General features: G+C 45.4%; 1 protein-coding gene across 1 annotated transcript in view; it reads left to right on the plus strand.

Annotated features, from left to right (window-relative positions):
* Positions 1-27,590, plus strand: part of LARS1 (leucyl-tRNA synthetase 1) — a 360,224-nt gene that overhangs the window by 203,143 nt on the left and 129,491 nt on the right. Inside the window, exons 19-20 of the mRNA XM_069244681.1 lie at positions 7,890-8,028; positions 9,663-9,875. Coding sequence (XP_069100782.1) covers positions 7,890-8,028; positions 9,663-9,875 — 352 coding nt within the window. The remainder of the gene's footprint in view (positions 1-7,889; positions 8,029-9,662; positions 9,876-27,590) is intronic.

The raw sequence follows: 27,590 nt of genomic DNA on the forward strand, positions 1-27,590 counted from the left end.
TTAAAAGTTTGTGAAAGTTTGAATTAGGTTCTAGAACTAGTTTTAGATTCTTAAAAAGTATTCCAACTTTTAGAAACATAATGTCTAGTGCAGAGATGAATGTGGAGGAAATCGACCTCACACCTTACCTCCATCTTAAGATGAGGGAGCTAAGGTCACTCTGCAAACTTAAGAAAATCACAATTGGCTCAAGACCCTCCAAACTACAGCTCCAGGAGGTTTTGCCAGAGTTTGAAAAAGCCAACCCGTCTGGGGATGACAACACAGAGGATGATGATAGTGACTTGGAGGAACATTCCCACCTTCCAGTCCTAACTAGGGAACCCAGGGACACTCAATCCCTGATTCCAAATGTGATAGTCAGAGATGCTGTTTCCCTCACAGGAGGGGCCAGCACCTCTGGGAACACTGAGGATAGCCTCAGTGAAGAGGACATCCAGTTAGCCAGGATGGCCAAAAGCTTGGCTTTGGAAAGACCAATCCTAGCCATAGAAAGGGAAAGACAAGAGATGGGCCTAGGACCCATCAATGGTGGCAGAAACATAAATAGGGTCAGAGATTCTCCTGACATGTTGAAAATCCCTAAAGGGGTTGTAACTAAATATGAAGATGCTGATGACATCACCAAATGGTTCACAGCTTTTGAGAGGGCTTGTGTAACCAGAAAAGTAAGCAGATCTCACTGGGGTGCTCTCCTTTGGGAAATGTTCACTGGACAGTGTAGGGATAGACTCCTCACACTCTCTGGAAAAGATGCAGAATCTTATGACCTCATGAAGGGAACCCTGATGGAGGGCTTTGGATTCTCCACTGAGGAGTATAGGATTAGATTCAGGGGGGCTCAAAAATCCTCGAGCCAGACCTGGGTTGATTTTGTGGACTACTCAGTGAAAACACTGGATGGTTGGATTCAAGGCAGTGGTGTAAGTAATTATGATGGGCTGTACAATTTATTTGTGAAAGAACACCTATTAAGTAATTGTTTCAATGATAAACTGCATCAGCATCTGGTAGACCTAGGACCAATTTCTCCCCAAGAATTGGGAAAGAAGGCGGACCATTGGGTCAAGACTAGGGTGTCCAAAACTTCCACAGGGTGTGACCAAAAGAAAGGGGTCACAAAGCCTCCCCAGGGGAAAGGTGTTGAGACATCCAAAAACAAAAATAGTAAAGAGTCTTCTACAGGCCCCCAAAAACCTGCACAGGAGGGTGGGCCCAGAGCCTCTTCACAAAACAATTTTGGGTACAAGGGTAAAAACTTTGATCCCAAAAAGGCCTGGGGTCGTAGCTGTAATCAGCAGGGACACCAAACTGGAGACAAGGCCTGTCCCAAGAAAAGTACCACTTCCAACTCCACTCCAGCTAACACTGGAATGGCTAGTCTCCAAGTGGGATCAACAGTGTGCCCAGAGCAAATCAGGTGTCGCACTGAAGCTACATTAGTCTCTGAGGGTGGGGTGGATTTAGCCACACTGGCTGCCTGGCCCCCTAATATGCAAAAATACAGGCAGCAGCTCTTAATGCGACAAGTGTAGAAGGCCTGAGGGATACAGGTGCCAGTGTCACTATGGTGACAGAGAAACTGGTTTCCCCTGGTCAATACCTGGCTGGACAAACTTATCCAGTCACCAATGCTGACAATCAAACTAAAGTACATCCCATGGCTATGGTAACTTTAGAGTGGGGAGGGGTCAATGGCCTGAAACAGGTGGTGGGGTTGTGGTCTCCTCAAATATCCCAGTAGACTGTTTGCTTGGAAATGACCTGGAGTCCTCAGCATGGGCTGAGGTAGAACTGAAAACCCATGCAGTCATGCTGGGTATCCCTGAACTGGTGTGTGTCAAGACAAGGGCACAGTGCAAGGCTCAGGGTGAAAAAGTAGAGCTGGAGTCTGGAAAAAGGGCCCAGCCTACCAAGAGAAAAGGAAAGACAACTGGGAAACCAGCTGCAACACAACAACAAAAAGAGAACCTCTCTTCTCAGGAAGAAGTTCTGCCCTCTGAGGGAACTGAGCCTATGGAGTTGGAACCTTATCAGGTTGAGCTCTTAGGCCCAGGGGGACCCTCAAGGGAGCAGTTGTGTAAGGGGCAAGAAACCTGTCCCTCTCTTAAAGGCCTTAGGCAGCAAGCTGCTGAAGAGTCCAATGGCAAGAAAACTGGAACAGATAGGGTCTATTGGGAAGATGGACTCCTGTACACTGAGGCAAGAGATCCCAAACCTGGTGCCACTAGGAGAGTGGTAGTGCCTCAGGAGTTCAGAGAGTTCATACTGACCTTAGCCCATGATATTCCCCTTGCTGGGCATTTGGGACAAACCAAGACGTGGGAGAGGTTAGTCAACCACTTCTACTGGCCCAACATGTCCCAGAAAGTTAAGGAGTTTTGTGTCTCCTGTAACACCTGTCAAGCCAGTGGTAAGACAGGTGGACATCCAAAGGCCCCCCTCATTCCACTTCCAGTGGTGGGGGTCCCCTTTGAAAGAGTGGCTGTGGACATAGTGGGTCCACTTGAATCTCCCACAGCCTCAGGGAATATGTACATACTAGTAGTAGTGGATCATGCTACTAGATACCCTGAAGCAATTCCCCTTAGGTCGACTACTGCCCCTGCAGTAGCCAAGGCCCTCATTGGTATCTTTACCAGAGTGGGCTTCCCTAAGGAGGTGGTGTCTGACAGAGGTACCAACTTCATATCCGCATACCTGAAGCACATGTGGAATGAGTGTGGAGTGACTTATAAATTCACTACACCCTATCATCCACAAACTAATGGCCTTGTTGAGAGATTCAACAAGACATTAAAAGGCATGATCATGGGGCTCCCTGAAAAACTCAAAAGGAGATGGGATGTCTTCTTGCCATGTCTGCTTTTCGCTTACAGAGAGGTGCCTCAGAAGGGAGTAGGGTTCTCACCCTTTGAACTTCTGTTTGGCCACCGTATAAGGGGACCACAAGCTCTTGTGAAAGAAGGCTGGGAGAGACCTCTTCATGAGCCTAAACAAAACATAGTGGACTATGTACTTGGCCTTCGTACATGGAAAGGGCAAGTAAAAACCTTGAGGCCAGCCAACAGCTCCAGAAGTTTTGGTATGACCTAAAGGCTGCAATGGTTGAATTTCAACCAGGGCAGAAAGTCTGGGTTTTGAAGCCTGTGGCTCCCAGGGCACTTCAGGACAGATGGAGTGGCCCTTACCCAGTGCTAGAGAAGAAGAGTCAGGTCCCCTACCTGGTGGACCTAGGCACTAGCAGGAGCCCCAAGAGGGGTGATCCATGTGAACCGCCTAAAACTCTTCCATGATAGGGCTGATGTGAATCTGTTGATGGTAACAGATGAAGACCAGGAAGCTGAGAGTGAACCTCTCCCTGATCTCCTCTCATCAAACCCTAAGGATGGCTCAGTTGATGGAGTGATCTATTCAGACACCCTCTCTGACCAACAGCAATCTGATTGTAGGAAGGTCCTGCAACAGTTTGCTGAGCTCTTTTCCCTAACCCCTGGTCAGACACACCTGTGTACCCATGATGTGGATACAGGAGACAGCATGCCTGTCAAAAACAACATTTTCAGACAGTCTGACCAAGTTAAGGAAAGCATCAAGGTGGAAGTCCACAAGATGCTGGAATTGGGAGTAATTGAGCACTCTGACAGCCCCTGGGCTAGCCCAGTGGTCTTAGTCCCCAAACCTCACACCAAAGATGGAAAGAGAGAGATGAGGTTTTGTGTGGACTACAGAGGACTTAATTCTGTCACCAAGACAGATGCCCATCCCATTCCAAGGGCTGATGAACTGATTGATAAATTAGGTGCTGCCAAATTCTTAAGTACCTTTGACTTAACAGCAGGGTACTGGCAAATCAAAATGGCACCTGGAGCAAAAGAAAAGACCGCATTCTCCACACCTGATGGGCATTATCAGTTTACTGTTATGCCCTTTGGTTTAAAGAATTCCCCTGCCACCTTCCAAAGGTTGGTGAATCAAGTCCTTGCTGGTTTGGAGTCCTTTAGTGCAGCTTATCTCGATGATATTGCTGTCTTTAGCTCCAGCTGGCAGGATCACCTGGTCCACCTGAAGAAGGTTTTGAAGGCTCTGCAATCAGCAGGTCTCTCTATCAAGGCATCCAAATGCCAGATAGGGCAGGGAACTGTGGTTTACTTGGGACACCTTGTAGGTGGAGGCCAAGTTCAGCCACTCCAGCCTAAGATCCAGACTATTCTGGACTGGGCAGCTCCAAAAACCCAGACTCAAGTCAGGGCATTCCTTGGCTTGACTGGGTATTACAGGAGGTTTGTGAAGGGATATGGATCCATAGTGACAGCCCTCACAGAACTCACCTCCAAGAAAATGCCTAAGAAGGTAAACTGGACTGTAGAATGCCAACAGGCCTTTGACACCCTGAAACAAGCAATGTGCACAGCACCAGTTCTAAAAGCTCCAGATTACTCAAAGCAGTTCATTGTGCAGACAGATGCCTCTGAACATGGGATAGGGGCAGTTTTGTCCCAAACAAATGATGGTCTTGACCAGCCTGTTGCTTTCATTAGCAGGAGGTTACCCCCCAGGGAGCAGCGTTGGAGTGCCATTGAGAGGGAGGCCTTTGCTGTGGTTTGGTCCCTGAAGAAGTTGAGACCATACCTCTTTGGTACTCACTTTGTAGTTCAGACTGACCACAGACCTCTCAGATGGCTGATGCAAATGAAAGGTGAAAATCCAAAACTGTTGAGGTGGTCCATCTCCCTACAGGGAATGGACTTTATAGTGGAACACAGACCTGGGACTGCCCATGCCAATGCAGATGGCCTTTCCAGGTTCTTCCACTTAGAAAATTAAGACTCTCTTGGGAAAGGTTAGTCTCATCCTCTTTCGTTTGGGGGTGGTGGGGTTGTGTAAGGAAATGCCTCCTTGGCATGGTTAGCCCCTGACTTTTTGCCTTTGCTGATGCTATGTTTACAATTGAAAGTGTGCTGAGGCCTGCTAACCAGGCCCCAGCACCAGTGTTCTTTCCCTAATCTGTACTTTTGTTTAACACAATTGGCCCACCCTGGCATCCAGGTAAGTCCCTTGAAACTGGTACCAAGGGCCCTGATGCCAGGGAAGGTCTCTAAGGGCTGCAGCATATCTTATGCCACCCTGGGGACCCCTCACTCAGCCCAGACACACTGCTTACCAGCTTGTGTGTGCTGGTGAGGACAAAACGAGTAAGTCGACATGGCACTCCCCTCAGGGTGCCATGCCAACCTCACACTGCCTATGCAGTATAGATAAGTCACCCCTCTAGCAGGCCTTACAGCCCTAAGGCAGGGTGCACTATACCATAGGTGAGGGCACCAGTGCATGAGCACTGCGCCCCTACAGTGTCTAAGCCAAACCTTAGACATTGTAAGTGCAGGGTAGCCATAAGAGTATATGGTCTGGGAGTCTGTCAAACACAAACTCCACAGCACCATAATGGCTACACTGAAAACTGGGAAGTTTGGTATCAAACTTCTCAGCACAATAAATGCACACTGATGCCAGTGTACATTTTATTGTAACATACACCCCAGAGGGCACCTTAGAGGTGCCCCCTGAAACCTTAACCAACTACCTGTGTAGGCTGACTGGTTTTAGCAGCCTGCCACACTCGAGACATGTTGCTGGCCACATGGGGAGAGTGCCTTTGTCACTCTGTGGCTAGTAACAAAGCCTGTACTGGGTGGAGATGCTATCACCTCCCCCAGGCAGGAGCTGTAACACCTGGCGGTGAGCCTCAAAGGCTCACCCCCTTTGTTCCAGCACCACAGGGCATTCCAGCTAGTGGAGTTGCCCGCCCCCTCCGGTCACGGCTCCACTTTTGGCGGCAAGGCCGGAGGAGATAATGAGAAAAACAAGGAGGAGTCACTGACCAGTCAGGACAGCCCCTAAGGCAACCTGAGCTGAAGTGACTCTGACTTTTAGGAATCCTCCATCTTGCAGATGGAGGATCCCCCCAATAGGGATAGGAATGTGACCCCCTCCCCTTGGGAGGAGGCACAAAGAGGGTGTAGCCACCCTCATGGCTAGTAGCCATTGGCTACTACCCTCCCTGACCTAAACACACCCCTACATTCTGTATTTAGGGGCTCCCCTGAACCTAGGAACTCAGATTCCTGCAAACTAAGAAGAAGAGGACTGCTAAGCTGAAGAACCCTGCAGAGAAGACGGAGACACCAACTGCTTTGGCCCCAGCTATACCGGCCTGTCTCCCCACTTCTACAGACACTGCTCCAGCTACGCTTTCCCCAGGGACCAGCGACCTCTGAATCCTCAGAGGACTGCCCTGCTCTAGAAGGACCAAGAAACTCCCGAGAACAGTGGCCCTGTTCACCCAAGACTGCAACTTTGTTTCCAAAGAAGCAACTTAAAGACAACAGCATTTCCCGCCAGAAGCGTGAGACTTGCAACTCTGCACCCGGCGACCCCGACTCGACTGGTGAAGAAACAACACTTCAGGGAGGACTCCCGGCGACTCCGAGACTGTGAGTAACCAAAGTTGTCCCCCCTGAGCCCCCACAGCGATGCCTGCAGAGGGAATCCCGAGGCTTCCCCTGACTGCGACTGTCTGACTCCCAGATCCCGACGCCTGGAAAGGACCCTGCACCCGCAGCCCCCAGGACCTGAAGGATCGGAACTCCAGTGCAGGAGTGACCCCCAGGAGGCCCTCTCCATTGCCCAGGTGGTGGCCACCCCGAGGAGCCCCCCCCCTTGCCTCCCTGCATCGCTGAAGAGACCCCTTGGTCTCCCATTGATTTCAATGACAAATCCGACGCGTGTTTGCACACTGCACCCGGCCGCCCCCGTGCTGCTGAGGGTGTACTTTCTGTGCTAACTTGTGCCCCCCCCCCCCCCCCGGTGCCCGTTCAAAACCCCCCTGGTCTGCCCTCCGAAGACGCGGGTACTTACCTGCTGGCAGACTGGAACCGGGGCACCCCCTTCTCCATTGAAGCCTATGCGTTTTGGGCACCACTCTGAACTCTGCCCCTGACCGGCCCTGAGCTGCTGGTGTGGTAACTTTGGGGTTGCTCTGAACCCCCAACGGTGGGCTACCTTGGACCCCAATTTGAACCCCGTAGTTGGTTTACTTACCTTCAAGAACTAACAATTACTTACTTCCCCTAGGAACTGAAAATTGCCTTAAGTGTCTAGATTTAAAATAGCTATATGTGTTTTATTTGAAAAGTATATATGCTATTGTGATTATTCAAAGTTCCTAAAGTACTTACCTGCAATACCTTTCATGCAAAGTATTACATGTAGAATTTGAACCTGTGGTTCTTAAAATAAACTAAGAAAATATATTTTTCTATACAAAAACCTATTGGCCTGGAATTGTCTGAGTGTGTTCCTCATTTATTGCCTGTGTATGTACAACAAATGCTTAACACTACTCCTTTGATAATCCTACTGCTCGACCACACTACCACAAAATAGAGCATTAGTATTATCTCTTTTTGCCACTATCTTACCTCTAAGGGGAACCCTTGGACTCTGTGCATACTATTCCTTACTTTGAAATAGTGCATACAGAGCCAACTTCCTACACCTAGGAAATAATGAGATTTATATTTCGGCGGACGGGATATCTGTCACTGCTGTGACGGAGTAACCCATCTGCTGAATTTGAAATCAGGCCCTGATTCTGAAATGTTGTTACATGAATTGTAATACCACGGTGGACAGCTTTTGGAAGTAATTTTGAAAAGATGAGTTTGTCATGACTTTTCCCTGTATGACAGTGTGCGTCAGTTAAGTAAAACAATGTGTAACTCTGGATCAGCTTTTGTAATTCTAGCACCTATATCAGCGGATAACATTTTTGCCCCAGAGTTTCTGGTGATCAGTTCTTCTGAGAGCTTTTTTTGCATTTCTTGCAGGCACACGTCTGCCATGGGATGAGCAGTGGTTGATCGAATCTCTCTCAGATTCCACAATCTATATGGCTTACTACTGTGTGGCCCACTTTCTACAGGGCAATGATCTAAGCGGACAAGCACCTTCGCCGATAGGAATTTGGTAAGGCAGTCTGCGATTTAAAAACCTGTCTCCTTTATCATAATGGTCAATATGTAGACTGATGTGTTTTTGTTGATAAAGTCTGTGGCTGTGCTGATTACTCTGCCATGCTGGAGGTTCAAGACCAGTAGAGATAACCCTGCCTCGTCTTGCTGCAAAAGTAACATCTAGTGGCATATATAAACAAGCATTTGCAATGCACTAGGGTCTTGTGTTTCTCCGAGTTACAGCTATTAGCAGTTGTAAACTCCCAACCGGATTTTTCTTTCCAAATTGAAGGAAAAAAACAGCGCCATTGCGCTGCTACAGTTCACTCATAAGGAAACCTATCGGCAAAAGTGCAATTAACTATGTAACACGGTCGATGTTATGCAAAGCGATCGACTTATGCCAAGCGAGATCGTGCTGCAAACAAAAGATAAAAAGTAGTCCACAAACCTGACGGGAAACAGCTAGCCTTGCATGTTTTCAGTACTTGGTCGCTGCACTCGAGGAGGGCTAACCACCGGAAAAGGCATGACGTATGCGTGCCTTCCACTAATAAAAGCAAGCAGAGTTTAACAGGCAAGCTCACGAACCAATGAAAGCCAACTGACCTGACGTCAAAGGGGCTCCGAGCCCTTTTCTAATTCCTAAAGCGTCTCGCAAGCAAAACGTATGCACAAGCGCATGTGACGCAGACTCGACCATAAAAAGGCAAAAAATAATTTTGCACACTTAGCCTCTTTGGGTGCACTGATATACATATTGCAGCGCTTGCTGACAGAACATATTCTAACCCCTTCTCTTTACATGGAATGTCCCCATTTTATTATAATTTTACAAAGAAGTTACCATTCTTACTCAAGACACAAATGAATCCCTGATGACATGGCTGACTTCCATTAACCTCCTGTTTCATTAAAGTTTTTGTGCATTGCGATATTGATGCTTTATTGTTATTGAATGGGAAAGACTTTAACCACAAACATCTGCTGCTATTTTATATTTGTTTTTTTGTTAAACTACCCTATATTCCTTTATTCCTCTAAGTAGGTGAGATTAGAAGCTACAGGAGTTCCACAGTGTAAAAATATAAAATAAAAGTGAATGAGAAACATGGTAAATGCACAAATTACCGGTTTGAAACGTATGTCCTTAATGCACGTTTATAATGCAGAAAAACCACTCCTTTAAAAAGTAAAGCACCAAATTCAAGTTGCTTATAATTAAATTAAATCAGAAAGCAGGCCAAACATAATTAAATAATTACATTAGAGTCAACATGTTCCTAAATTGATATATCCCAAATCATTGGTATGCAGTCTCAAGGTGCGTGAATGATAGGAGTTAACACCTAAATTGGATATGCATGCCTTCAACCTTTGAAGAAAACAGCGAGAGTCATACGTGGAAGCTTAAACCTGTGCCTTCTTAGTATCTTACTTTTCTAGGTAGTAGTGCTTTGCATGATCTACATTAACTTTTTGGCTATATTATATAGAATACAGGGCTTTTTGCTTGTCCTATCTCTACATCTCTGTTATACATGCCGCTTCTCATATGTTGGTGTTTTCAAGTTGTATCTTTCTGCCAGTATCCCTAACCCTGTTTTTTGTTGTTGTGATTGTGTGTTTTTTTATTTTTTTGCATAGGCCTGATCAAATGACCAAAGAAGTTTGGGACTATGTGTTCTTTAAAAATGCTCCTTTTCCCAAAACCCGGATTGCAAGAGAGAAACTGGAAAAGCTGAAGGAGGAGTTTGAGTTCTGGTACCCTGTTGACCTTCGCGTTTCAGGCAAAGACCTTGTCCCCAACCACCTTTCGTACTACCTCTATAATCACGTTGCCATGTGGCCTGAAGACAGGTTAGTATCATTTATCATAACATTACTCCTGCTGTTTAAGACGTCACTGTCATGCAGAACAGCTTGAGAATTACTGTGCTTTCTATGCTTCTTTGTTTAAGCCCTGCCTCAGGACTGTGTAGTTAGATGTGCATATAGCGCCTTGTTGCCAGAGGATAACTAGCAAATGCATTGGGGAGCTATTCTTTTCTAAATGTTAGTCACAGTGCACCTTAACGCTGAAGCTCCTGTGACCTACTGACGCAAAGCATTGTGACACGAGGTAAATAAAGATTGTGTTTCTAAATACTTCCTAAAACCATCCTGAGCATAGGTGGATTGGGGGGCAGGCAAGAGAGGTGAGGTGTAGCAATCAGGGTGTTAGACTGAAAGTAATGATCACAATTTTTTTAATTTTTTAACATCTTGGATTCAAATGCCAATAATATTTAATGGGCAATATAAATGAAGGTAGGCAAAAATATTTTATACCACTTTTTCAGTTTTTCTCATTTTCTTTTTGCTCTTGTTATTGTTTGTTTCATGATGTGTTTAAACCCATTTGCTGCCAGGCCTTTTCCCCTTCAGGTGCCAGGCCTTTTTATTTTGGCTATTTGGAGCAGTTCGCGCTTAGGCCCTCATAACTTTTTGTCCACATAAACTACCAATGCCAAATTTGCGTCCTTTTTTCCAACATCCTATGGATTCTAGAGGTACCCAGAGTTTGTGGGTTCCCCTGGAGAAGACCGAGAAATTAACCAAAATACAGCGAAAATTGAGTTAAAAAATATATATATATGTGTGGAAAGAAGGGCTGCAGAAGAAGGCTTGTGTTTTTTTTCCCTGAAAACGGCATCAGCAAAGGTTTTCTGTGCTAACATCACCATCTTCCCAGCTTTCAGGAACAGACAGACTTGAATCAGAAACCCACATTTTTCAACCACAATTTTTGTGCTTTTAGCCTCCTTCCAGTTATTGCCAGAAATAGGTGTGAAACCAAGGCTGGATCGCGGACAGCTAAACATTTCTAAAAAGTAGACAAAATTCTGAATTCAGCACGGGGTAATTTGTGTAGATCCTGCAAGGTTTTTCTATAGAAAATAAAGTGAATTCAAAAATATTGAAATTGAGGTAAAAAAACAGCCATTTTTCTCCACGTTTTACACTCTAACTTTCTCCTGCAATGTCAGATTCTCAAAAGCAATATATCGTTATGTCTGCTGGACTCTTCTGGTTGAGGGGATTTATAGGGCTTGTACGTTCAACAAGAACCCTAGGTAACTATAGCCAATAAATCAGCTGCACCTTGCATTGAGTTTTCATTGTATACCTGGTATACAGCAATTCATTTGTTGAAATATAAAGAGTGAAAAATAGGTATCAAGGAAAACTTTGTATTTCCAAAATGGGCACAAGATAAGGTGTTGAGGAGCAGTGGTTATTTGCACATCTCTGAATTCCGGGGTGTCCATACTAGCATGTGAATTACAGGGCATGTCTCAAATAGACGTCTTTTTTACACACTGTCTTACATGTGGAAGCAAAGAATTTAGAGAAAGACAAAGGGCAATAACACTTGTTCTTCTATTCTATGTTCCCCCAAGTCTCCAGATACAAGTGGTACCTCATTTGTGTGGGTAGGCCTAGTGCCCGCGACGGGAAACGCAATTTGGACACATCACATTTTTGCATTGAAATACGGTGTGTTTTTTGGAAAGTGCCTATCTGTGGATTTTGGCCTCTAGCACAGCCGGCACCTAGGGAAACCTACCAAAGCTGTGCATTTTTAAAAACTAGACACCTAGGGGAATCCAGGATGGGGTGACTTGTGGGTCTCTCACCAGGTTCTATTACCCAGCATCCTTTGCAAACCTCACAATTTGACAAAAAACACTTTTTCCTCACATTTCGGTGATGGAAAGTTCTGGAAGAGGAGCCACAAATTTCCTTCCACCCAGTGTTCCCCCCCAGGAATAGCACAGCGAGTTGATAAGCACAATTTTTTCTTTTATACATTTTTAGGCTGACTCTGCTTTGGGGACCCACACAAGTGAGGTATCATTTTACTTGGGAGACTGAGGGGAACGCTGGGTGGTAGGAAATTTGTGCCGGCCCAGTGATCCGACAAAGGAAAGTGAAGAAAAATGCTTTTTTAAGCACATTTTTACGTTTGCAGAGGAGTCTGGGTACGACCCCTGTGGGGGATGAGGGAGAAGCCCTCGGGGGGAGTGCTAGTGCTTTCCCTGAGAGCCTGGTGCAAGACATAATGGTTACGTCCTGGGCAACCAAGCGGTGCTGCCCAGCACGTAACAGTTTCGTCCAAGGCACCCAACGGGTTAAAATCACTTTTTGTTCATACATCCACTTTGTTTTTGTTTTTTTTGTCTTCCTTGATTTGAGTCCCACTGATCTGGCTTACGCTTCTCCCACCAAGTTTAAAACTACTTTTGCTAAACTGTGTGCAATATAGCTCAGAGAAACCAGATGAATTTGATTTAATAGCTGTGGACACATTAACCACAGTATTACAGCATTGCCTTACTAAGGAATTCTAGTTCTTCTTTTAACAAATTTAAGTAATTTGAGAGTCTCTTTTATAAATAACTTGTAGTATACTGGATAACAAGCCAATATATCTGTATTTATTTTATTCCTTAGTCTGTGCAAGGTTGTCCCCCCAGCGGACAGGTGTTGGCAAGTGCATGAGATCTCCCCTGAAATTGTCACTAAGAAACAACTTCTCTAAATAAGAATGGAATGAAAGGCATACTTTTCCAAGGAAACTGTTTTGGGTCATAGTATGCATGTTGCTTTCAAGTATAGATATCAAGTTTTCTTGTGTAATTAAGAACTGTTTGTCATAGCAACGTTGCCGTGAAGGTTGACTTGATTCTTACATGCCTTTTATTGCATTCTTCTGAACCCAACACTGTAGGACTTTAACAAAATGCCTCATTGCCCCCACTTGAACAAGCCTTTTAATCCCCTAGAACATGTGCACCCATTGATAACTACAGAGCTGAAAAAGCCCAATCTGGACCCCAAGTCCTGCGCTGACTACCATTGTGTGGCCCTCTTTGTATTGGTGACAGGGGTAAAAATTCAACTCTTTGTGTAAATGTAATACTATCTCAATAGATATGCTTAAAGTGGTGGCCCTTAAAATTCAATCTATTTGCTTTGTGCACATCTTTCACCTGCATTTCAAGTCTGGGACCCAAGCTGTTAGAGGGATCTGTAATCTATCAGTTACCAGTGACTCTAGTTCAGAGTGCTGGAAAAATTCAATATAGTACCCTAGCTTAAACACTTAATTGAGCTGTCAGCACCAACTGTTTTTCTTTCTGTTCCTCTCCTATCCTTCCCAATCAAACTCTTTGAGAAAGTCAATAATGCCCAATTATCTGCCTTTTTTTCAATAGAAAATCGTATCATCCACGCTGCGTTTTTTGGGTTTCAGCCGCTTACTAGTACCAAGCAAGTACTTTTCCTGGATGAATTGAGGCTGATAGTTAATGGTGGTAACTGTGCTGACTTCAGCCAACTAGACCTCTCTGCCACTTTTGATACAGTCTCACACATACGTCAAACCTTAACGGTGCTGGCATTTGTGGCAGTATCTTATGGTTGGATCGCTTCCTCTAGTCATTAGCAGGCTGTTCATCTTTCTCCTGTTAGGCCAACTCTAGAACTGAGCACGAGGTTTCCCAAGGTTCTTCCTCTGGGCCCCACCTTATTTAATTTTTATGTTACTCCCTTGGCTGTACTCAGTCTTTTGAATAATCCATTGCCACGTATGCAAATGATGCCCATATAATAATTTACTTAAATGGGGATCATTCCCGCTCCAAACTGAAATTCTTCCAGTGCATGGCAGAAGTCATTGCTTGGTTTAAGTCAAACTCCCTAGAGATCAGTATGGACAAACTGAGATGCTAATAGTGGGGGAAAGCCCCTTAATATGATTTAGTGTATTGGGCACTGCCATCTTAGTATATCCACCCTCCTTCCTGCTACTTCAATTCATGATCTTGACATTTGCAGCTTGAATCTTTTTTGGATTCAAATGTTGTATAAGTCAATCGTCCCTTTTTTTTTTTTTTTTCTTCTTTATTCTTATTCTTATGAGCATCAATCAGTATGCGGGTGGTGTCAGCCCCCTTGGCTTCAAGCACACCCCCACCAAGCCCCAGTACATGGTTGCCATCTTCAGTCAGCGAATGTTGTATGGCGTGTGAGTCCCTCCCAAAAAATCTAAAGTTCCGGGTGAAACAAAGGTGGGGAAACTACAATGTGCTGTTGTCCAAACAGGGCTCCCTTGAAGACTTACGACTGTTGAGACATGAGGAAATGGTCAAAGAAACAGAGGTGTCACAAAGGTAGGGGACTGAAGTCAAGGCACTGAAAGACACTGAGCAAATGCCATTGAAACATGTGCCTACAAAGCTATAAGGTTGCAGTGGAGCCGGGCTGAAAACTTCTGACTCTTTGTGACCAAAAACACCCTTCACACCTAAGCTGCTAGCAGTCGAAGGGAAAGTAAAATCAAATCAACCCCGTGATTCGAAGCATGATGAACCTTGAGATGCCGACTTAACTCCAGAAAGAGCTTGAGATCTGAGGAATGAAAGAGACTGAAAGGGAAAAGACACATCAACCCTGAAAAGAAAGACGGCACTGACCATCAATGCAGGACAGCATGCGTCAGACATCAAGAGGAGTAAAAGTCGACTTGGGCCCAAATGGTGGTCCTAATGTAGAAAAAGGTAGTATTTGATTCATCCTTCAAGGGTTTCTAGATCCCTGCTAGAAAAGAGGAGATTAGTACTGGTGAGGAGAAACACGCTGAGTTACAACCTTCAGCAACCCATGAACTACAGGAAGGAGAGCAAGAGTGGTTTTGTGTGATGAGCAATAGTATGAATAAACCCTGCTAGATATATCGGCGAGAGGAATAGATATTTGTCAATACCCTAATTGAAGCTCCCTGGATGGAAGGGTTCGACTCGTACCCTTCTAGACTCTTGCTACCTGATTGTTCCATATACAATTAGGTTTTTTAAAGGACTGCTGACATGTAATTGGTACAACTAGAGGCGGAAGTCATGGAAACATGCTTCCTGCTACAGACTGTATTTCCGTCCCAAAAGAAAATTCAGTTTTCTCCAATGCCACCCAGCATTATTGATCAAGGGAAGCAAGCTTTCAAAGAGCCATCTTCTAAAATAGTGACTTCTAGAGTGGAGAAGAAACTCCACACAAGACTGTGTATATATTAGTAGCAGTGCTTCAGCAGACTCTCGCTGTTTCGATTGCTAGGAAGAAGGCTAATGCTTACACATTCATGGGACCACCACCAGATATGGAAAGTAAGGGGACAGAGGTGGTGAGGATGAAGATGGGGAGGTCCACTGCAGCACAGTGGCACATAGCAAACTAATCTCTTCTTAAGTAGTTATGGGCACCAACAGTGGGAAGAGTTGGAGGAGATAATGGGATATTATCCTGACCAATATAAGAAACATGCATTTGCAATGCAATGGGTCTTGCGTTTACTCGAGTTAGAACTATTAGCGTCGTAAATTCCTAACTGGACTTTTCTTGCTATGTAAATTGAAAATTAAAAGTAAAACAGTTGACATAAGCGAGCTGGTTCAAAGCGCCATGGACGCCATGAGCGTAAGCGCGAAGGAGAAAGACAAAAGGAAAACAGTTTGCTTGCAGTAAAACATATCTGCAATTGTGCAACTATCCTTGTAACAGGATTGCTGTCCAAGGCAGAAACAAAACTGCCCCAAAGAGGGACAAACTCATAGCATTTACCTGATGAAGGATTTTTGAAAGGCAAGCCCATGAACGAGTGATAGTGAGGGCGTGTGGTCACCATGGTTAAAAGCCCACAAGATACGAACATATCAGAAAAGCAGCAAATGCGCTGCTATGCTCGTCCTAAAAAGTAAAAGCGTTCATTCCAGAAGTGGTCTCAATAGCCAACACCTGTTTAAATTCAGTCCTGAATGGAACAGAAACTGCCAGTAGACAAGTGCGCACTGGCACTGCTCTAATGAGACCTGCTTAGTTACGGGTTCTCAGAGTTCAAACAAGAGTTACATGGCACCATTATAAATATGGTCTCCACTGGAGAAAATCTGTTCAGAGCAGCAGTAGATGATTCCCTTCTTCAGATGATGGAGGAGAATGAATCATCCAAAGCAATGGGTCCTGCAATTTAAGGGATAGTTTAGAAGAACTACTCCTACCAGGAAGCCAGTGGGCGGAGGGAAATTTCTGCTTTGCATATAGCAAACCCAGAGTACAAATGTGAACCACTGTGTAGGGCACAAGCATACAGTGTTAATGCACAACACCACCAAGACAGGCTTTTCAGGGCAGGACCAGAGAAAAAAGCCAGACCACTAGAGAGTTGTCCATGGATGACAAGTTGCGCACAAAAGACAGGCCACTGACAACCAACATCTGAAGGGAGCAGGCTGGAAGGTTTCCTCCAGGAATGGAAAGCTATTACCTCCAACAAATGGATACTCAACTTAACCAAGACTACTGTAGAGAACGGGAGGACATAACAAAGAATGTTAAGTCAAGGAAAAGGACTTTGAAAGGAGAAAAATTACTTCTATTAGAACGGGAGATTCAAAACCTTTTACAAAAAGGAGCCATAGAGGAGGTACCAAAATGAGAACACAACCAGGTAGTGAACTCTTTATACTTCCTCATCCCAAAATAGGACTTTATATTGAGGCACATCATAGACCTTGGATTTCTTAACAGCTGCCTAAAGGCACAAAGGTTGAAGGTAATGCATGAAATCATCCAACTACTAAAAGAAGAAGACTGCATGGCAACCATAGACCTCAGTAACTCCTACTTCCATATCCTGATGCACAACAAGCACAAGGAACTCCTCAGGCTTGTGATAACTCAGATTTCCAATTTAAAGCCCTTCCATTTGGGACAATCTGCACCAAGCGTGTTTACAAAATGTTGTGCAGCGAAGAAAGCTCACTTGAAAAGAGAAGAGGATATGTGTGTTCCCCCATACGTGAATGATTCTTTGGTAAAGGCAAGATCACTAACATTCAGACAGTAATGCAGACATGGGACTGACTGGATTTCAGTCTAAATATGAAGAAATCATATTCATTCTTGGGGCAACACTGAACTTGGTGAAGGAGAAAGCGTTCTTCGCACAAAAGTTTTGCTTTGACAGAATAAGCTCTAACAGTGAGAACAGTGATGAAATTGCTGGTTATGATGGGTTTGTGCATTCCACTAATCCCTTTTGCCAGATTCCATATTAGACCAATCCAAGAATGGCTGCAGACCCAGTGCTCAAAATGTATGGCAGAATTGGAGGATCTAGTGGATGTTACTGCAAACTAGAGCAGATGCACAGGTGGAAAGTAGAAACAAATCACAGTAAGCTGACCATTTAGACGTCTCCCTCAGTGACCCTTAGTAGAGATGCATCCCACACGGGAACCCGATGATCAGGGGTCATCTTGTCTAGACTACTGTAGCTTGCTCAGTTTAGAACTGACCTTTTTTTTTTTTTTTTCATTGACCGTCTTGCAAAGGATTCAGAGTGCTGCAGCTATGTTGTTTTTGGTTACCAATCACAAAGCTTATAATCTTTAAGTGTTTTTATGGTACATTGTGCTTTTTAGGCACATGCCTGTTTTCTTCATGATCGTTTTATCCACTTCACTTCAGGTTACACCTTGATGTCTTCCTCTCAAATCTTACCAATCCTTCCTCAGATCAAAAAACAGAAGCTGGGGTGGATGTGTCCCATGGTACCTTGGAGTTGCATATAAGACCAAGCTTCCCATTATCTGAATTGACACCATCGCTGCCTCGTCTTCCGTTAGGCTGCAGTGGGATGGGCCTACACATGGCCCTTCATCCACACTCGGTTGGCATTTGATATCGTCAGAAAACAACATTCTCCTCAGCGTCTCTCAACAACTTTCCGTTTTGGAGTTTGAGTTTCTCTCCTTATCTGTCTGGTCAGGTAAAATTGGCCCACTTATCCACCTTTCTATGTTTCTTAATGGTATTTATGTACTGTAAACCTACCTAAAAGTCAGTGGACTGCTATACCTGGCCAAAGACTGTGTTATGGACACGCAGTGTATTGGGATTGTGTTTTTTACGGAGGTGAGTATTCAACTATTTCCTACATTGGAGCATCGTTGGGGTCAGTTGTGATGTATACAGGTATGTTGTTCTGCTTCTTGGCTGCATAGATGGAAAAAGGCCTTTGTCCATTTATCCCCCCCTCTTACACTTACCTACCGCATGGATTCTTTGGTGAGCATATTCAGCAGTTCACCCTGGGCCACCATTTGCAAACTGACAACATCTGGAGCTGCAGTAGAGTATTGAGAGTCTTGGAGTGGTCAGCAACTCACTAATTGGAAAACATGTGTCCAACAAGGGATGAATCAGAATTGGCTGTATCTAAATGCAACCAGCTCGAAATCCTACTGTTTTTTTTCTGCCAATGCTGCCTCGTTTTTTGACTGACCCACTCACATTGGACTCCCAGAAAGTGTGCGGTTAGGGAGTAAGCCTGGAGGCACACTTGATATAGATAACACAGATGTGATTTCCTCTTCAGTACTCTTGCACGTTGCCTGTGTGCTTTCCATTAAGAGCTTTTTGTAAGCCACAATCTCCAGTGTTTTCCTTCAGATAGTCACCTTCATTGCATCCAATGCCCCACCTGTTTGAGAATGCACTGCCATCATTCCCCTTTAAATAACGCAGTGTACATTCCTTCATTCCAGCCGAGTTTAGTTTATTGGGTGCTTTAGAATGACGTTATTCAGTCACAACTTGTTTGGCAGTTTGTTTTTTCTTTGCATCTTAGGTGTATATCGAATCAAATAGTAACTTTATTCGGCCAGTGGCCATAAAAGTTCACATAAAACAGATAAAACATTATATAAATACATCCAAACTCATAAAATTATAAAACAATCTTAAAATTGTTGAATATTATCTTTAAACTCAGTTGTTTCAATCAATATTTCATTTCCACATCCATAACCCAAATTAAAGGCATAATATTTGCTTATCTTCATAGCAGCAGTAATGTAGCTAAGTATGGGAAAAACAAGATTCAGGAGATGACCAACTTTGCAAATATGATAGGCCCTCAATGTATGATTTAAAATGTTGCTTACTTAAAACTGGTCGAAGAAACTGCGTTCTGGGTGAATTATACAAAGTGTAAAAATGCATAAAGTGCACCGTGGACTGGGCAGTGTGCCAGTCACAAGGGCAAGATGGCAGGACAGAATCCCATCTGCAAACTAAAGGGGAAGCCACCAAAAAGTGAACAAGACTCCGCCTCAGTCTGGTCAAATAAAATCTATGTTCAGGATTTGAAATCCATAGCAAATATTGTGCCGTCCTCTTTCTAATACTAATTTGCAGGTAACGTATTACTGTTGTCTTATCCAAAATTTCTGGTAACCGTAGTTCCTCTGAATGGGCACTGTAACTCTGTTTCAACCTTAGTCTCGAGTCTAATATAATCTGCTCAGGGTTGTGAAAAAATCACTGTATCCCAAACTATAAAAAGTGGCTTTTATATAAGCAAGCCACGGAATTGAAGTTGCATTATCCTTACCAAGGCAATCTTTCAAAACCTGCCTAGAAAAGTATGCTTGTGGAGAACTCCATATCTTCAACCATAAACATAGTAGTAGTGCCAACTTAATTTGATCATCTACATAGGCTGCACCTAATTCGGTGTGCAAAATAAAACTCAAGATATTTTTTTGGTGCAGATAGCAATCTCCCCAGGAATCTATTTTCCACAGGCTGGAGCATTCTTGAGGCAGCAAATCCCCAAACTCCTGCATCATAAGTGCCTGTTCCCACACACTTGTTATAAATTTGAAGGAGTTCTTAAATCAGCTTCTGTCCTAGTTTTGAAGAAAATCTTAAAACAGCCTCCACTGCAGCTCCCATTTTCTGCGCTCTAGTAGTAATTAGTCTGCCCCATTTTCTACTTTATCAAAGAGAAAACACAAATAGTAGTAGTAGTACAAAAACTTTATTCGACTTTCCACAAGTCATAAAAGTATCAAATATTCTACATTTCAGTATACAATAAATACAATAAATAAGCTAAAAATATTTAATAATTTACAATAATAAAAAGATCCATAAATGAGAAATGTTTATAATTCTTTAAGGAAAATGCCCTAAAAACTAACCATTGGGTGGACTAGATAAAATTACATTGCTGCCCCCATGCGCTTTCTTGTGTTTAATACAGAGCATAGAAAATTGGCCAGGATTCCGCACATCTCAATCGAGGATAGCACCTGGAGGCTGGCATACGCGGTGCGACACTGGGGGAGATTGATTAACCTTAGAAGAGGGGCTACTAAGCGCTTTCTTTGCTTGGCATAGAATTTACAAAATAAAACCACGTGAATTGTGGTTTGGAGTGCCATTGCATCGCATGGACAAGGCTTCAGGGTGGTACTCCAGTCATTCATAGTTGGAAAGGTCACTAGACGATGGAATATGTCTAGCCTCAATCTGGTGAGAACAAAACGATGGCGGGGGATTATCACATTCGTCAAATAAGGCTGAATGGCCTCTGTTGACAAAATTATTTGATTATAAATGACTGTAGGCTTTTTTGATTCGACTTCCCATCGTAGATCTTCTAGATGTTTTAATGCCAAAGCAGTCAAGTCCTTCCTAGAGATTTTCTCCAGCGAGGCTGGGTTTGTGTAATAGGCTTTATTGCCCATGTTATCAAAGAAGGTCATAATGTATCTTAGCCAGGGCACCCTTGCTGCGTATATGGACTCCATACAGTCAGTCAGAATGGCCTTATTTAGTTCAGTATGTTCCGAGGTCCAAACTTTGTGCCATAGCAATAAGGGTTGGATCTTTATCAAGTCAGTAATAAAGGGGAGCCCCAGTTCTGAGTGGATAATGTATGATGATGTACCTTTTGGTACCATCAATAGATGTCTCATAAAATCGTTTTCAGCCATCTGCACCAGATTACAATTGGTGTATCCCCAAATTCCAGACCCATACATGGCAGCTGGGGTGCACTTGGCTTTATAAATTTTTATCATATTTGGTGGGGTGATCCCCCCCCCATCCTTTTGGAGAAAAGCCTTAAAGCCACCGTTGTTTTAATAAGCTGAGCTTTTTTCATCTTCCTGCAGTTAGCCCACGAACCCTGTTTGTCAAACATTATGCCCAGGTAAGAAAAGGTTTGCGCAATTTCTACTCTCCCATCTGCGGTAGTAATATTATAGGACTTGCCGCGTTTCCCGCCACAGTTCATAATGAACGTTTTTGAGCGATTGACAGTGAGACCCAGTTGTGACATGAATGTGATACAGGTAGTTAGGAGTTTTTGTAGGGCTAACGGGGTCCTGGCCATTAAAACTGCATCATCTGCATAGAGTAAAACCGGAACAGCACGTTTGCCTATTTGGGGTAGGTCTTTACAGTTACTAGCCAATACGTTTTCTAAATTATTTATATACATTGAAAACAAAAACGGGGCAAGAACGCAACCTTGGCGCACGCCTCTATGTATGCCGAAAGGGCGAGTACTTTCCCCCTTTAGGCCATACCTCACTCTTGCACTGCATCCTGTATACATTTCTCGTATAAACTGAATTATAGCTGGTTCTACCCCCATGGTACTTAAAATATCCCATAGTTTGTCATGTAATACACAATCAAATGCTGATGATAGGTCGATGAAGGCCAGATGCAGGTTACCTTCTCTAATCCTTGTATACTTTCCTATAATAATACTTAGATTCAGGCTTTGTTCTACTGTCCCAATTCCTTTGCGGAATCCATATTGGACAGGAGATAACACACTCTTTTCTTCCGCCCAAGTTTGTAACCTGTTCAAGATAATTCTCCCTGTTAATTTAGCCGTTGAATCCAACAAAGAGATTGGTCTGTAACAGGCTGGATTGAGGCGGTCACCTTTTTTATATATTGGGACTATATTAGAGTCTCGCCAAGATGGTAGGGGACCTTGTATGCAAATGGCTCTCAATGACTGCGTCAGTACGGGCCCCCATAACTGGATATTGGCCTTGTATATATCGATCGGAACGCCATCGGGGCCCGGAGCTTTCCCTGATTTTCTTAAGGTTATGGCTTCCTCTACCTCCTCAAGGCTAAATTGTGGGGTTATTAACAGGCGTGTATCTTTCTGGAGGGGTTGATCGTGTACAGAAAACGTAAGGTTCGCGTCGCTAATCCGGGAATATATTTTAGAAAAATATGCAATCCAGTCTTCTTCAGAAATCGCTGTTTCCATCCTGGGGGAGCTTCTATCCCCAAGCACAGGAGAATTGATTGTTTTCCAAAAAAGAATGGTTCGATGGCATCTGTCGCTGTAGATACGCATGTTTTGCATAGCTCGCCATCTGGTGTTGGGTCGGAGTGTTACAAGTTGTTTTTCTTCGAAGAAGTCTTTCGAGTCACGGGACCGAATGACTCCTCCTTTTGTCTCCATTGCGCATGGGCGTCGACTCCATCTTCGATTTGTTTTTTTTTCCGCCATCGGGTTCGGACGTGTTTGTAGGAAGTTGGCTCTGTATGTGCTATTTCAAAGTAAGGAATAGCATGCACAGAGTCCAAGGGTTCCCCTTAGAGGTAAAATAGTGGTAAAAATAGATAATACTAATGCTCTATTTTGTGGTAGTGTGGTCGAGCAGTAGGCTTATCCAAGGAGTAGTGTTAAGCATTTGTTGTACATACACATAGACAATAAATGAGGTACACACACTCAGAGACAAATCCAGCCAATAGGTTTTTATATAGAAAAATATCTTTTCTTAGTTTATTTTAAGAACCACAGGTTCAAATTCTACATGTAATATCTCATTCGAAAGGTATTGCAGGTAAGTACTTTAGGAACTTCAAATCATAAAAATTGCATGTATACTTTTCAAGTTATTCACAAATAGCTGTTTTAAAAGTGGACACAGTGCAATTTTCACAGTTCCTAGGGGAGGTAAGTATTTGTTAGGTTAACCAGGTAAGTAAGACACTTACAGGGCTTAGTTCTTGGTCCAAGGTAGCCCACCGTTGGGGGTTCAGAGCAACCCCAAAGTCACCACACCAGCAGCTCAGGGCCGGTCAGGTGCAGAGTTCAAAGTGGTGCCCAAAACGCATAGGCTAGAATGGAGAGAAGGGGGTGCCCCGGTTCCGGTCTGCTTGCAGGTAAGTACCCGCGTCTTCGGAGGGCAGACCAGGGGGGTTTTGTAGGGCACCGGGGGGGACACAAGCCCACACAGAAATTTCACCCTCAGCAGCGCGGGGGCGGCCGGGTGCAGTGTAGAAACAAGCGTCGGGTTTGTAATGGAAGTCAATGGGAGATCTAGGGATCTCTTCAGCGCTGCAGGCAGGCAAGGGGGGGGTTCCTCGGGGAAACCTCCACTTGGTCAAGGGAGAGGGACTCCTGGGGGTCACTCCTCCAGCGAAAGTCCGGTCCTTCAGGTCCTGGGGGCTGCGGGTGCAGGGTCTCTCCCAGGTGTCGGGACTTAGGATTCAAAGAGTCGCGGTCAGGGGAAGCCTCGGGATTCCCTCTGCAGGCGGCGCTGTGGGGGCTCAGGGGGGACAGGTTTTTGTACTCACAGTCTTAGAGTAGTCCTGGGGTCCCTCCTGAGGTGTTGGATCGCCACCAGCCGAGTCGGGGTCGCCGGGTGCAGTGTTGCAAGTCTCACGCTTCTTGCGGGGAGCTTGCAGGGTTCTTTAAAGCTGCTGGAAACAAAGTTGCAGCTTTTCTTGGAGCAGGTCCGCTGTCCTCGGGAGTTTCTTGTCTTTTCGAAGCAGGGGCAGTCCTCAGAGGATGTCGAGGTCGCTGGTCCCTTTGGAAGGCGTCGCTGGAGCAGGATCTCTGGAAGGCAGGAGACAGGCCGGTGAGTTTCTGGAGCCAAGGCAGTTGTCGTCTTCTGGTCTTCCGCTGCAGGGGTTTTCAGCTGGGCAGTCCTTCTTCTTGTAGTTGCAGGAATCTAAATCTTTAGGTTCAGGGTAGCCCTTAAATACTAAATTTAAGGGCGTATTTAGGTCTGGGGGGTTAGTAGCCAATGGCTACTAGCCCTGAGGGTGGGTACACCCTCTTTGTGCCTCCTCCCAAGGGGAGGAGGCCACAATCCTAACCCTATTGGGGGAATCCTCCATCTGCAAGATGGAGGATTTCTAAAAGTCAGAGTCACCTCAGCTCAGGACACCTTAGGGGCTGTCCTGACTGGCCAGTGACTCCTCCTTGTTGCTTTCTTTGTTCCCTCCAGCCTTGCCGCCAAAAGTGGGGGCCGTGGCCGGAGGGGGCGGGCAACTCCACTAAGCTGGAGTGCCCTGCTGGGCTGTGACAAAGGGGTGAGCCTTTGAGGCTCACCGCCAGGTGTCACAGCTCCTGCCTGGGGGAGGTGTTAGCATCTCCACCCAGTGCAGGCTTTGTTACTGGCCTCAGAGTGACAAAGGCACTCTCCCCATGGGACCAGCAACATGTCTCTGGTGTGGCAGGCTGCTGGAACCAGTCAGCCTACACAGCTAGTTGGTTAAGTTTCAGGGGGCACCTCTAAGGTGCCCTCTGTGGTGTATTTTACAATAAAATGTACACTGGCATCAGTGTGCATTTATTGTGCTGAGAAGTTTGATACCAAACTTCCCAGTTTTCAGTGTAGCCATTATGGTGCTGTGGAGTTCGTGTTTGACAGACTCCCAGACCATATACTCTTATGGCTACCCTGCACTTACAATGTCTAAGGTTTTGTTTAGACACTGTAGGGGTACCATGCTCATGCACTGGTACCCTCACCTATGGTATAGTGCACCCTGCCTTAGGGCTGTAAGGCCTGCTAGAGGGGTGTCTTACCTATACTGCATAGGCCGTGAGAGGCTGGCATGGCACCCTGAGGGGAGTGCCATGTCGACTTACTCGTTTTGTCCTCACTAGCACACACAAGCTGGCAAGCAGTGTGTCTGTGCTGAGTGAGAGGTCTCCAGGGTGGCAAAAGACATGCTGCAGCCCTTAGAGACCTTCCTTGGCATCAGGGCCCTTGGTACTAGAAGTACCAGTTACAAGGGACTTATCTGAATGCCAGGGTGTGCCAATTGTGGATACAATGGTACATTTTAGGTGAAGGAACACTGGTGCTGGGGCCTGGTTAGCAGGGTCCCAGCACACTTCTCAGTCAAGTCAGCATCAGTATCAGGCAAAAAGTGGGGGGTAACTGCAACAGGGAGCCATTTCTTTACAGTGTTCCTGTCGCTCCGAGTTTCGGAACAGAAAAACAGCTAAATTTCAGAAGATTTTCGTCGGTATTGTTGCGTTCGGGATCGGCGTAGTTAGAATCAACACCGCATCGAAGATCGAAGAGCTCCGGAGCCCTTCGGGGTAGTTTTCGATCCCCCGTCGGGGCCTGCTCGGCCCGACCGCGTGTAGAAGAACGCCGATGGAACGGACCCCGTTCCGTTTCTGTCCCAAATGCCACAAAAAATACCCCTATACAGACCAACACTTGGTCTTTAACCTGTGCCTGTCACCTGAGCACAGTGAAGACACTTGCGAGGCCTGTCGTGCGTTCCGGTCCCGAAAAACACTCCGAGACCGTCGAGCCAGAAGACTTCAAATGGCGTCCGCGCCGACAGCCCACCGAGAGTTCGAGGTACAGGAAGAGGAAGAAACCTTTTCAATACACGAATCGGACTCCGAGGAATTCGACGATCCACGAACCGTGAGTAAGACGTCGAAAACCACTCATAAGAAGATTGTCAAGGCCCAGGGGACGCCACTGCCACCAGGCCATGGCTCCACCCATAAATTCGGTGACCGACCGTCGGCACAGAAAAAGGCCCAATCAGTGCCGAGACCGTCCGACTCCGGTCGAGACACCGGCACGCAGCCTTCTCGGGACCGAGAAAGTGCTGGAGACATACATCGACACCGAGATAGCGGTGTAGACACGGCTCGACGCCGAGACAGCGGCACCGATGAAGATTGACGCCGAGATGTTTCGACTCCGAAAAAGAAAAAAGTCACCTCGGAGCCGAAAAAAGATGCAGACAGGGTTTCGGTGCCAAAACAACCTGCAACCGACCCAGTTTCAGGCTCTTATACAGAAGAGCAATCAATGACCTCCCAAATGCGAAAGCATAGGTTTGAGGAAGACCTGCCATCCACCGATGTAGACCATACGCAGAAACGTATTTTTATACAGCAGGGGACAGGAAAGATAAGCACCCTTCCCCCTATTAGGAGAAAGAGAAGACTGGAATTTCAAACTGACCAAACACCACAAACAAAAATGGTGAAAAGGGTTACTCCGCCACCCTCTCCTCCACCTATAATTCACGTCTCACCAGCACAAACTCCATCACATTCCCCGGCTCACACCACCATGAGCCAAGGTGACCAGGATCAGGACGCATGGGACTTATACGACGCCCCTGTGTCAGATAACAGTCCGGAGACATACCCTACAAAGCCATCACCACCAGAAGACAGTACTGCATATTCTCAGGTGGTGGCTAGAGCAGCACAATACCACAATGTAAGCCTCCACTCAGAACAAGTCGAGGATGACTTTCTATTCAACACCCTCTCCGCCACCCACAGCTCCTACCAAAGCCTGCCTATGCTCCCTGGTATGCTTCGGCACGCAAAAGACATCTTTAAGGAGTCGGTCAAAAGTAGGGCAATCACACCAAGGGTGGAAAAAAAGTATAAAGCGCCTCCTACAGACCCTATTTTCATAACTTCACAGCTGCCACCAGATTCTGTCGTTGTAGGAGCAGCTAGGAAAAGGGCCAACTCCCACACATCTGGGGATGTACCACCCCCAGATAAGGAAAGCCGCAAGTTCGATGCAGCTGGAAAGAGAGTCGCAGCACAAGCTGCAAACCAGTGGCGCATCGCTAACTCTCAGGCACTACTTGCGCGCTATGACAGAGCCCATTGGGATGAGATGCAACATCTCCTTGAACATCTACCCAAAGACCTACAAAAGAGGGCAAAGCAAGTGGTTGAGGAAGGACAAAACATTTCAAACAACCAGATACGCTCCTCCATGGACGCAGCAGACACAGCTGCAAGAACAATAAATACATCTGTGACCATCAGAAGGCATGCATGGCTACGAACGTCTGGGTTTAAACCAGAGATTCAGCAGGCAGTTCTCAATATGCCATTCAACGAAAAAGAACTGTTCGGTCCAGAAGTGGACACGGCGATTGAGAAACTTAAAAAGGACACGGACACTGCTAAAGCCATGGGCGCACTCTACTCCCCGCAGAGCAGAGGAAATTACAGCACCTTCCGCAAAACACCCTTTAGAGGGGGGTTTCGGGGTCAGGCCACACAAGCCAGCACCTCACAGGCAACACCATCCAGTTACCAGGGACAGTACAGGGGAGGCTTTCGGGGCCAATATAGAGGAGAGCAATGCCCTAGGAATAGGGGAAAATTTCAAAGCCCCAAAACCCCTACAACTAAGCAGTGACTCGCATGTCACTCACCCCCTCCACACAACACCAGTGGGGGGAAGAATAGGTCATTATTACAAAGCATGGGAGGAAATCACTACAGACACTTGGGTTCTAGCAATTATCCAAAATGGTTATTGCATAGAATTTCTACAATTCCCTCCAAACATACCACCAAGAGCACAAAATTTATCAAAACATCATTCCGAGCTC

Source organism: Pleurodeles waltl, chromosome 7 (genome assembly GCF_031143425.1).
Source record: "Pleurodeles waltl isolate 20211129_DDA chromosome 7, aPleWal1.hap1.20221129, whole genome shotgun sequence".
NCBI classification, from domain to species: domain Eukaryota; kingdom Metazoa; phylum Chordata; class Amphibia; order Caudata; family Salamandridae; genus Pleurodeles; species Pleurodeles waltl.